Raw genomic sequence first — 13264 nt, 5'->3', positions numbered from 1 at the left:
GAGAATTTTTTATTATTGTTTTATATATATTTTATTATTTTATTGTTTCCCTTCAACGTGACTTTACCGAAAGAACTATGAATATGAATTACTGCAGTCACGAAAGCTTTAAATCAAAAAAATTCTTTGGTTTCTTTCGGTAAAGTCACGTAGATGGAAACTGTTAATGGTTTTTTTCTTCACTTTATTTTTTTTCTATCTGTGTGACTTTGTGATAATACGAATGTAGTTGAATTAACGCTTAGGAGGCTTTCACGACCAATATCATCCACAACAGAGGTGTTTTTGGGGGGTTAGATCACGTAAATATAGAAATGTGTCGCTAAACCCACCACCACCCGACACAGCCAACCAGTAAGGGTGGTCACGTAAACAGAACGTGGCCAATTCGTGTATAGTACAGCACTAGTGCGTAGTGTATAGTGTAGTGTATAGTGTAGTGTATAGTGTATAGTAGTGTATAGTAGTGTATAGTGTAGTGTTTAGTAGTGTATAGTGTAGTGTATAGTGTAGTGTATAGTGTAGTGTATAGCATAGTGTATAGTAGTGTATAGTATAGTGTAGAGTATATTGTAGTGTATAGTGTAGTGTATAGCATAGTGTATAGTAGTGTATAGTGTAGTGTATAGTAGTGTATAGAGTAGTGTATAGTGTAGTGTATAGTAGTGTATAGTAGTGTATAGTGTAGTGTATAGTAGTGTAGTGTATAGTGTAGTGTATAGTAGTGTATAGTGTAGTGTATAGTAGTATATAGTGTAGTGTATAGTGTAGTGTATAGTGTAGTGTACACTACTATAGTGTAGTGTATAGTAGTGTAGTGTATAGTGTAGTGTATAGTGTAGTGTATAGTAGTGTATAGTGTAGTGTATAGTGTAGTGTATAGTAGTGTAGTGTATAGTGTAGTGTATAGTAGTGTATAGTAGTGTATAGTGTAGTGTATAGTAGTGTAGTGTATAGTGTAGTGTATAGTAGTGTATAGTGTAGTGTATAGTAGTATATAGTGTAGTGTATAGTGTAGTGTATAGTAGTGTATAGTGTAGTGTATAGTGTAGTGTATAGTGTAGTGTATAGTAGTGTAGTGTATAGTGTAGTGTATAGTGTAGTGTATAGTGTAGTGTATAGTGTAGTGTATAGTAGTGTAGTGTATAGTGTAGTGTATAGTAGTGTAGTGTATAGTGTAGTGTATAGTAGTGTATAGTGTAGTGTATAGTAATGTATAGTGTATAATGTAATGTATAGTGTAGTGTATAGTGCAGTGTATAGTGTAGTGTATAGTGCAGTGTATAGTGTAGTGTATAGTGTAGTGTATAGTGTAGTGTATAGTGTAGTATATAGTGTAGTGTATAGTAATGTATAGTGTATTGTATAGTGTAGTGTATAGTAGTGCAGTGTATAGTGTAGTGTATAGTGTAGTGTACTAGTACAGCACACCGGTTGTGTGTTGGAGAGCCAAGCCACAACATTTATAATCTTGAAGTTTCACCAGAAATCACAACCAGCTTCATCAGGTGACAGCCAGATTTGGTGAAATATGCCAATTTTATTTTTGAGTCGCCACACGCCAAGGCTATTTATTCAGTCAACAGAGGAGCTGCTCAGTGAGCTCCCGGCCAAAAGCATTCAGGCTCATCAGACCATTGCCCTGACACCAGTGTTGACTTGGTCGCTGTCAATAAATATGATGGCAAGCCTTAATATGACTGCTGCTTATACTGAAAAAAGTATAACTTCTCAGTTTTCAAAGCATAGGCGATGTGTGTGCGTCTTTTTTTGTCACCGTAAATCTAATATTGCATCTTCTTTGGTTCTTTCGGTAAAGTCACGTAGAATGAGAATAAAATAATAAATTGATAAAATAAAATAACACAATAATAATATTCTCACGACGTTTCGGCCACAACACAAGCGGCCTTCATCAGGTGAAGGGACGAGACTGTCTGGTAGGACAGCGCTGGAGTGAAAGAGCCACATTCAGATCACGACCTTTAAGCTGTGTGAGAGGAAACAAAGCGCCTTGACAAAGGAATTAGCATATAATTTAGCATTGAAATGGCTGAATGATTAGCTTGTGACTGGTCACAGAAATAGCTATGTTAAAAGTTAAAGCATACACATCCGCAGAGGCACCCCTTGATAAAGGAATTAGCATAGAATTTAGCATTGAAATAGCTAAGTTAAAGCATACACATCCGCAGAGGCACCCCTTGACAAAGGAATTAGCATAGAATTTAGCATTGAAATAGCTGAGTGAATAGCTTGTAACTGGTCACAGAAATAGCTACGTTAAAGTCAGAGCATACACATTCACCGAGGCACTTAGTACAAATCAAACAGGATAATTTAGCATTGAAATAACTAGGCGAATTTAGCATTGAAATAACTGAGTGATTAGCTAGTGACTGGTCACAGAAATGACTATGTTGAAGTCAAGGCCTACACATCTGAGCTATTCACAGTACTATATATTCACAGTACTATATAGTGAACCAATAAAAAAACCCTAAAATATAAATTACCTTAATGTTATCAATAAACTCTATATTCTCCAATCAGCTAAGCTACCAACAATAAGTCGTTATATATCACAATGCTATACGTGACTTTACCGAAAGAACGAAAGAAGAAGTGATGTTAGGACAAAGTGCGTGTGTGTTTTGGAAGTAACCTGTACAGAGAACTCAGGTGAGACCCGTTGTTCTTGTGATACAGGTCAAAGGGTACTTTTGTGTTTCACGAAGCGTCTGCCTCTCTAGCAACTCATTGTCTTTGAAATAGGGAGCACGCTCGGATCATTCATCAGTTACAAGGCATACCACTTGAAATTTACACGTATAGGAGGAGGTACATTCTCTACAACACGAATTGTAGTTTTGTCTTACGTGTTGACGTAGATTTTGTCTAACTAGGACTAGAAATGCTCCTTGCTGATTCACGTCTGGATGTTCGTAACCATCGGTTGAAGCAAACCCCACTGCTGTTGTTGAGACGCTGTGCACCATTTAATGGTCCAACACATTGACGGCCTTCAGGCCAGGAAAGTCACAACATTTGCACACGAAGGACGCATTCACGCAAGTACCCCGTGCTCCGTTTTGAAGTTTTAAAATGAAACATCTTTGAATTGTGTTGTGCTTTGAATTAGATTATTTTATTTCCTCATTAAAAGCTTGTATCAATTTACATCTGGAAGACTTCATTGAAAAGTACATTTCGTGTGAATTTTCTCTCGTCATTAAGTAGATGGCCTTGCCGGGGGTTCGGTTCAATGCGGACACAAACAGTGTACACATACAGTGTACACACACACAGTGTACACACACAGTGTACACACACACAGTATACACACAGTGCGCACACACAGTGTGCACACTGTGTGCACACTGTGTGTGTACACTGTGTGTGTACATACAGTGTACACACAGTGACACAGTGACGCACACACACAGTGACAGTGTACACACACAGTGACACACACACAGTGACACAACAACAACCGCCATTTGCTACTAAGTGGCGGTGACGTCACCACGACGCTTGTGCCAAGCACAGTGTATACACACAGTGTACACACACAATGTACACACAGTGTATACACAGTGTACACACAGTGTACACATACGCAGTGTACACACACACAGTGTACACACACTGTACACACACAGTGTACACATATGCAGTGTACACACACACAGTGTATACACATAGTGTACACACACACAGCGTACACACGGTGTACACACACAGTGTATACACATAGTGTACACACACAGTGTACACACACAGTGTATACACAATGTACACAATGTACACACACAGTGTGCACACACAGTGTACACACACACAGTGTACACACACAATTTATACACACAGTGTACACATACGCAGTGTACACACACACAGTGTATACACATAGTGTACACACACACAGCGTACACACATAGGGTACACACACAGTGTACACACAGTGTACACACACACAGTGTACACACACACAGTGTACACACACACAGGGTATACACAGTATACACACAGTGTACACACGGTGTACATACAGTGTATACACCCAGTGTACACAGGGTACACACTGTATATATACACACACACAGTGTACACACAGTGACACACAGGGTATACACAGTGTACACACACAGTGTATACAGTGTACACACACACAGTGTACACACACACAGTGTACACACACAATGTACACACACAATGTACACACACACAGTGTACACACACACAGTGTACACATACGCAGTGTACACACACACAGTGTACACACACTGTACACACACAGTGTACACATACGCAGTGTACACACACACAGTGTATACACATAGTGTACACACACACAGCGTACACACGGTGTACACACACACAGTGTATACACATAGTGTACACACACTGTACACACACACAGTGTACACACACAATTTATACACACAGTGTACACATACGCAGTGTACACACACACACAGCGTACACACATAGGGTACACACACAGTGTACACACAGTGTACACACACAGTGTACACACAGTGACACACACACAGTGTATACACACAGTGTACACACACACAGTGTATACACACAGTGTACACAAACAGTGTACACACACACAGTGTACACATAGACACCTGGGAGCCAGAAATCTTTCTGATGGGTCAAATACTCATTTCACTCATTAAAATGCAAATCAATTTATAACATTTTTGACATGCGTTTCTCTGGATTTTTGTTGTTATTCTGTCTCTCACTGTTCAAATAAATCTACCATTAAAATTATAGACTGATCATTTCTTTGTCAGTGGGCAAACGTACAAAATCAGCAGGGGATCAAAATATCTATTTTTATTATTTTATTGTTTCCATTCTACATGGTGGTGACTTTACCGAAATAACCAAGAAGATGAATCCCTGCAGTCACGAAAGCTTTAAATCGAAATTTGAATTGCAAGTGCTTTGAGTGTGTGCACGTGCCGTGTGGAAAAAAATGTACGATATGCTTATGGTGGATATGATTAGGTAATATCGTAGTGTCGCCATATCGCGATAACTTTCGGAGTTGTACAATTCTGCAAGAGCGTTCCCAACTTTGATCGCGTTGTGTGAACGTCATCATTTGGAACGAACCAACTTACCGCTTTAAATAGGGGGGGGGGGGTCGCAGACGCGGTAATGTTTTTTTAAATATATACATCTTCAACAGCAATACAATGACGGAGCGACCGTGACCATCATAGTAGATCATTCAGCATATATTGTTCGAGTAAATACGATTCAAATTATGTGATGGAAGTGCAAGTATAAGATTGATAGTTTGAGCGTCAACCCTTGGCTGGGAGTGGTAGCTCCCAAGTGCCAATGGCTGACGCCTCAAGCCCGGCTCCCAGGACGCTTCTAAACTGTTCGGAACATAACGACTCCCCACCCCCACCCTAAACTCTAAACTTGCACGAACAATTCCTCTCGCCCCTTAAAACTCTGAGCAGGATTGAACTCACGCGAACTGGTAAGTGGGTGTTTTGGTTTTAAAATTTTGACGAAAAAAAAATCCGGTGTTGTGTGACCCCCGTTGCGGCGGTGACACCGCAGGCTGTGGTTGCTCCCCGCCGGGGAAGGCGTCTCCTTCTCGGTAGGCAATCCAGGCCATTCAGGCCCTCCCTGGCGTCTCGGGCCTAGTCTGTCACAAAGAAAATAAACATTTATACATGCTTTGTGGAACTGTTTTCACAGTAAGATACACAGGCAGCAGTCGTAAGAAGAAAGGCTGAAATACAATCGTCAGTAACAGAGGCGTTATGAAAAAGGCCCATTGCCCGATTATGCACCACAGAATTTACTTTTAAGGGCAGTGTTATTGGTAAATATGTAGGGGGTTTTTTTCTCTCGTGATATACCCGTCTTTGTGTTTGTCCTCATGCTTTGGGTTTCGGGCTGTTCCACGCGAGTTTGAAGCCTTTGGTTAAACGAGGTAACACAACCACGGGTCAAGTTATCTCTTGATGCATCACAGCTGTCATAACCCGTACGGTTTACCCCGTATTCTTGTACAGAGACATTGAGTTTTCACGCCCATACGGGGTACAGCCGTTTCAATACGGGCAAAAAAACATGCTTTGGTAACAGTATTGTCTATTTGTGTTTCTACATTGTGATGGGACTTCGCAGGACGAACGTTGATATTCATAAAGACACGTGGTGGCCGATATGGTCTGAATTGATCTGTAATAAGGTAGGGGCACTGATAGAGGTTGACAGCTACGTGGTGGTGAGTGTACTCGAAGTGAATCTCTATTTGTGTGTTTCTCCCTTGTGATGGGACTTTGTTGTTGTTGTTGTTTTAGGCGGCTGCGGGACTGTGCAACGTTGGTGAGTGGCATAGGAGCGGTGGGGGCAACATCCATTGTAGAGTACAATGTCACTACGCTCCCACGTCTACGCTACCCTCCTCCACCAAGCCGCCACACGGACGAGCGTGGTGAAGTATGGTCAAATCATGACCCGGGGCGGCGTGGGGAGACCCTCGTCCGGCAATGGATTAACACATTGGCTCTTACTGTTTATCTCCATATATATAAAAATATGCAAGGTTGTGATTGTGTGTGTTGTCTGTTCAAAATGTTTAGCGTACTTCCCGACATGCAACAAACTGGAAATTTGCCATGTGGGTATTTCCCAGACTGTACACCGTGCAAACATTATACAAATACACTTTTGTGTTTTTTTTAGGGGTGGGGAGGGGAGCTCAATAATGCCTAGATTTTATGCACGGCAAGTGAGCTGTGACGTCAAATCTGTCACGTGACCCGTGCATGTGGAAGCGTCACGCATTCCAGTGTAGCGGTTAGCGTTGTCTGTGTGTGTGTGTCTGTGTGTTGTGGGGAGCGATAGTGTAGCGGTTAGCGCGCTGCGCTATGAACCTGGCGACCCAGGTTCGATTCCTGCTCACGGCCAACACCAGTGACGATTATCTGAACCGGTCCCGGGCCTCCCCTAGGTCGACTCAGCCTCAAATGAGTACCTGGTGCGGTGTGTAAACATTGCCACTAGGGAGACAAAGGCGGTCAAGCGTGGTGCTGGCCACCCACCCCCTCGTGTACCGTCCCGGCCTTCATAGGTGCTCGCTAACAGCACTTGCTCCTACAGTCTGTTAAGGCTATATGGGGGATCTTTTTGTGTCTGTGTGTGTCTGTGTGTGTGTCTGTGTGTTTGTGTCTGTGTGTGGAAGCCTAATGCATTGTAGTGTAGTGGTTAGCGCTACGCCGCGCTACGAACCCGGCGACCCGAGTTCGATTCCCGCTCACGGCCACCACCGGTGACGATTATTTGAACCGGTCCTGGGCCTCCCCTAGGTCGACTCAGCCTCTAACGAGTAACTGTTGTGGTGTGAACATCGCCACTGGGGAGACAAAGGCGGCCGGGTGTGGTGAATTCAAGCCTGGGTAGTACAGCTAGTCCTGTATATACCTACACAGCCTACATACAACAGAATAAGTAGTATCTCTTGGCCCTGTAGTTGTATCTACTGACTGTACAGTAGTATCTACTGAGCCAGTAGTAGCTACTGACTGTTTAGTAGTATTTACTGACTGTAGTAACTACTGACCGTAGTAGTATTTACTGGCCCTACAGTAGTGTCTACCGACTCTATAGTAGTAACGACTAACTGTATAGTAGTATCTGCTGACTCTATAGGAGTATTCACTGACTATAGTAGTAACTACTAACTCTATATCAGTATCTACTCACTCTATAGTAGTGCCTACTGACTCTAGTAGCTACTGACCGTAGTTGTATCTGCTGACTGTAGCAGTATTTGCTGACTGTAGTGGTATAGTCTGACTGTTTTAGTATCTACTAACTCTATATAGCGGTATGTACCAACTCGATAGCATTATTTACTATTACTACAGCAGTGCATACCGACTGTGGTGGATCCTGCTCTGACTACAGCAGTGCATACTTACTGTGGTGGTAACTGCTATCACTACAACAGTGCATACTGACTGTGGCGGTACTTGCTATCACTACAGACCAATTTACTCTGACAGAGACCCACAGACTCACACAGAGACCCATAGACTCACACAGAGACAAATTTACTCTGACAGAGACCCACAGACTCACACAGAGACCCATAGACTGATAGACTCACACAGATACCAATTTACTCTGACAGAGGCCCACAGACTCACACAGAGACCCATAGACTCACACAAATACCAATTTACTCTGACAGAGGCCCACAGATTCACACAGAGACCCATAGACCCACACAGAGACCAGTTTACTCTGACAGAGACCCACAGACTCACACAGAGCCCCATAGACTCACACAGAGACAAATTTACTCTGACAGAGACCCACAGACTCACACAGAGACCCATAGACTCACACAGATACCAATTTACTCTGATAGAGGCCCACAGACTCACACAGATACCCATAGACTCACACAGATACCAATTTACTCTGACAGAGGCCCAAAGACTCACACAGATACCCATAAGCCCACAGACTCACACAGAGACCCACAGACTCACACAGAGACCCACAGACTCACACAGAGACCCACAGACTCACACAGAGACCCACAGACTCACACAGAGACCCATAGACTCACGACACAGGCGGTCCCCACGAGGTGGTCGTCAGCCGTGCCCGGCGGCTGAGCATTACTCACCCCCCCCCCCCCCCCACCACGTCGCTGTCTCCACAGCTGCCGTGATGAGTGTCGCTGTCTTCCTGCTGTCTCCACAGCTGCTGTGACGAGTGTCGCTGTCTTCCTGCTGTCTCCACAGCTGCCGTGACGAGTGTCGCTGTCTTCCTGCTGTCTCACAGCTGCCGTGACGAGTGTCGCTGTCTTCCTGCTGTCTCCACAGCTGCCGTGATGAGTGTCGCTGTCTTCCTGCTGTCTCCACAGCTGCCGTGACGAGTGTGGCTGTCTTCCTGCTGTCTCACAGCTACCGTGACGAGTGTCGCTGTCTTCCTGCTGTCTCCACAGCTACCGTGACGAGTGTCGCTGTCTTCCTGCTGTCTCCACAGCTGCCGTGACGAGTGTCGCTGTCTTCCTGCTGTCTCCACAGCTGCCGTGACGAGTGTCGCTGTCTTCCTGCTGTCTCTACAGCTGCCGTGACGAGTGTCGCTGTCTTCCTGCTGTCTCACAGCTGCCGTGACGAGTGTCGCTGTCTTCCTGCTGTCTCCACAGCTGCCGTGACGAGTGTCGCTGTCTTCCTGCTGTCTCCACAGCTGCCGTGACGAGTGTCGCTATCTTCCTGCTGTCTCCACAGCTGCCGTGACGAGTGTCGCTGTCTTCCTGCTGTCTCTACAGCTGCCGTGACGAGTGTCGCTGTCTTCCTGCTGTCTCACAGCTGCCGTGACGAGTGTCGCTGTCTTCCTGCTGTCTCCACAGCTGCCGTAATTAGTGCCGGTGACTCCAGGTTGTCTCTGGCCGCTGCCGTGATGAGTGCCGGTGACTCCAGGTTGTCTCTGGCCGCTGCCGTGATGAGTGCCGGTGACTCCAGGTTGTCTCTGGCCGCTGCTGGAGCTCACAGGAACATTCTGGTGAGTCGCTTTTAGGGGGGCTCACCGGTGCTCTGTGTACTACTATACACTGTACACTACTATACACTGTACGCTATACTATACACTGTACGCTATACTATACACTGTACACTATACACTGCACACTATACACTAAACTATACACTGTACACTATACTGTACGCTATACTATACACTGTACACTATACTATACACAACTATACACTACATTACTATACACTACACAACTATACACTGTACACTATACACAACTATACACTACATTACTATACACTACACAACTATACACTATACACTGTACACTATACACAACTATACACTACATTACTATACACTACACAACTATACACTGTACACTATACACAACTATACACTACAATTACTATACACTACACTACTATGCACTACATTACTATACACTACACTACTATACACTACACTATACCCTACACTACTATAAACTACAGTACTATACGCTACTATACACTATGCACTACTATACACTACAATGTAATATACACTACTATACACTACAATCGGTCCTGGGCCTCCCCTAGGTTGACTCAAAAGAGTAGCTGGTGTAGCGGTGTGTCGTAGTAAACAAAGCCACTGGGGAGACAAAGGCGGTTCGGCGTGGTGCTGGCCACCCACCCTCTCATGTGCCACAGTGCCGGCAGCCTTGATAGGTGCTTCTCTTCGCTAACAGCACTTGCCCCTATAGCCTGCCGTGGCTACACGGGGGACCTTTGTGTCTGTGTGAGTGATGACATGTGGCTCCGTGATGCCTCTGTCCGCTGGGATGCAGCTGAAGCCGGTGCCTGCGATGCTTCGTCTGCTGCAGTCGGTCGGTGTCGAGGGCGACACATTCACGTGGGAGCAGGTGGGTCCCATCACGACCACCAACACCATCATCATCTGCGTGGCTAGGAGATGTTGACTACCTCGCCTGGTGTACAGGAGGTCGTGGGACCCACCATCATCATTATCAGGGTGGCTAGGAGATGTTGACTACCTCGCCTGGTGTACAGGAGGTCGTGGATTCTATCGCGACCCTGACACCTGCTGTATAATTTGGATTTACAGGATTATCACAGATGGCTACGTGCGGTGCGAAAGAAGTTCAACATAGTACAGACGTTACACTCACCCACCCACTCACCCAACCACTCGTCCACCCACTCATTCATTGACCTACTCAGCCACCCACTCACCCAACCACTCACCCACTCCATTTACCCACACACTAACACTCACTCATCCAACCACTCACTCATCCACTCACTCACCCAACCACTCACTCTACTCACCCTCTAACCCATCCACTCACCCTCTAACCCATCCACTCACTGACTAGTCCATCTCTTCCGCCCATGCCACTAAATCACTGATCCACCCACCCACTCACTGATTCTCTCACTGATCCACACACCCACTCACTCACCTACTCACTCACCTACCCACCCACTCACCCACTCAATCACTCAACCACCCACTCACTCACCTACCCACCCACTCACCCACTCAATCACTCAACCACCCACTCACTAACTCATCCACTCACTCACCCACTCACTCACCCACCCACCTACTCACCCACTCAGTCACCCACTCGTGTGTGTGCATGCATGCGTGTGTGTGTGCATGTGTGTGTACGTCCCACGTAGGCGTACCACTACGTGGGACAATACATCAAGCGGAGACAACTTTACGATGTAGAGAGGCCGTACCTGGTGAGGTGTGGCGGGGACCCCCTGGGGGAGGTGTTTGGTGTGGAGGGATTCTCACTCAGAGATCCCAGGTGAGGGAGATAGAAAGAGGGTGGAGAGAGATTTGGTGGGTGGGTGAGTGAGTGTGGGTGAGCGGATGAGTTATTTAGTGAGTGAGTGGGAGGGAGGGCGAGTGGGGGAGTGAATTATTGAGTGGGTGGGTGAGCTGTTTAGTGAGTGGGTGAGTGATTGAGTGGGTGAATATTCTTTGGTTCTTTCACTAAAGTCACGTAGATAGAAAAATTATAATTTAAAAAGTGAAATAAAAATAAACAAACACGAGAGAGAGGGGTGGAGAGAGAGAGGGGCGGTAGATAGAGCCTGCATCCAAACCCAGCCTGGATCTCCCTGTCCCTCTCTTCCAGACACTCGGTGGCAGCGCTGTTCGTGAAGTCATTCTCCATAGTGACGGCCGACAGCAGGCGAGGTGAAGTTCCCCTCCCTCCTCCTCACTCCCTCCTTCTCACTCCCTCCCCGGGTTCATAGCGCGATGTAGCGCTAACTACAATACCGCTACCCATATACAGTCATACACTCACTCACACACTCACACACACTCACACATTCACTCACATACACACACTCACACATTCACTCACTCACACTCACATATTCACTCACTCACACACTCACACACACTCACACACACTCACACATTCACTCACTCACACACACACTCACTCACACACACTCACACACACTCACACATTCATTCACTCACACACTCACACACACACACTCAACAACAACAACAACCGCCATTCGCCACTAAGTGGCGGTGACGTCACCACGACGCTTGTGCCAGGCTATGTGCACCCTGAGGCCACGTGAAGTGTCGAACGCCCGCTGGCAGGAGGTCACGGGGCAGACCCAGGTGCCACGGGTCGACTGACTGAGATGACTGGCTGATGCACCACCTGTGCCCCCTACTGTGCCAACCTGCTGTGCTTTAGCCACCCGGCGCTCCGCTCGCTGTTGTGAGCGTCGCTCCTCCGCCCTCCGTTGTTGTTGGAGGGCGACTGCCTCCAACTGCCCAGTAGCATCCTTCACGAGCCTCCTCCACAGAGGCCGATCTTGACACCGCTGGTACCAGTCATCGGCAAGTCCACTCAGCTCCACGTCCTCCTGTACCACATCACTCCATCTCTTCTCTAGCCCGTGCCGCGCCCGCTTAGCCCCCTCAATCCGGCCAAACAAAAGCTGTTTCGGCATGCGGTGGCTGGGCATGCGGGCTACATGACCCAGCCATCGCAGCCTTGCCTGCCGGAGGAGCTCACCGATGGGACCCTGCCCAGATCTTTCAAGGATTTGTGAGCTCCTCACACAATCCAGTCTGGTTAAACCCAGGATGGATTGTAGGCAGGCCAGCCTAAATGTTTCGACCCGGCGAAGATGTTCCATTAGGGGGGGTCCACGTTTCGCAAGCGTAGAGAAGGGAGGGAATGACCGTGGCCGAGAAGACCTGAAGCTTAGTGCGGAGCGACAGACCAGGTAGCTTCCACACAGTGTTACGCAACCGATGAAAAGATATTGCCGCGATGCTGAATAATCCTTGCCAGGACCTTTCCCGGCACACTGAGGAGTGAGATGCCCCTGTAGTTGTTACAGTCTGTGCGGTCCCCCTTCTTAAAAAGGGGGACCACCAGGGCATCCTTCCAATCCTGCGGAACCCGTCCAGTGGTCCAGACCGTTATGATGTCATATAGGGCAGTCTGTGCACAAACGCCACCCTCAGCATTTCGCTTGGGAGATCATCTCTGCCCGCTGCCTTTCCTGGTCTCAGACTCCGGATCGCCTTCAGTACTTCCTCAACAGATGGCACCTCAGCCAGCCACTCACAGGGGGTGACTTCTTCCAATATTTGAGGCACCGCAGCCACAGCAGGGTCATCCTCACTTTGTGCCACGATGTTTTCCTGGCTGAGGGAT

At 46.6% G+C, this 13264-nt stretch overlaps 1 protein-coding gene across 2 annotated transcripts; it reads left to right on the top strand.

Moving 5' to 3' along the window:
* Window positions 1–5355: 5355 nt before the first annotated feature.
* Window positions 5356–12459, top strand: LOC142915922 (E3 ubiquitin-protein ligase Mdm2-like). 2 transcript variants are annotated; one of them, XM_076061545.1, is made up of 6 exons: window positions 5356–5515; window positions 6351–6375; window positions 9419–9570; window positions 10376–10450; window positions 11235–11368; window positions 11702–12459. In XM_076061545.1, exons 3-6 carry the CDS (start codon window positions 9469–9471, stop codon window positions 11820–11822), a joined length of 432 nt encoding a protein of 143 aa, XP_075917660.1. In that variant the 5' UTR covers window positions 5356–5515; window positions 6351–6375; window positions 9419–9468; the 3' UTR covers window positions 11823–12459. The 2 variants fall into 2 exon arrangements, with proteins under 2 accessions (XP_075917660.1, XP_075917659.1); XM_076061544.1 differs by having other exon boundaries at window positions 6351–6484.
* The last annotated feature ends 805 nt before the right edge of the window (window positions 12460–13264 follow it).

The sequence above is a fragment of the Petromyzon marinus genome, unplaced genomic scaffold (genome assembly GCF_048934315.1).
Source record: "Petromyzon marinus isolate PM22_M1 ecotype Great Lakes invasive population unplaced genomic scaffold, UKy_Petmar_22M1.pri1.0 PM_G_Scaffold_37, whole genome shotgun sequence".
NCBI lineage: Eukaryota > Metazoa > Chordata > Hyperoartia > Petromyzontiformes > Petromyzontidae > Petromyzon > Petromyzon marinus.
Note: the sequence above shows the minus strand (reverse complement) of the source record. Positions and strands in the feature narration are given on the sequence as shown.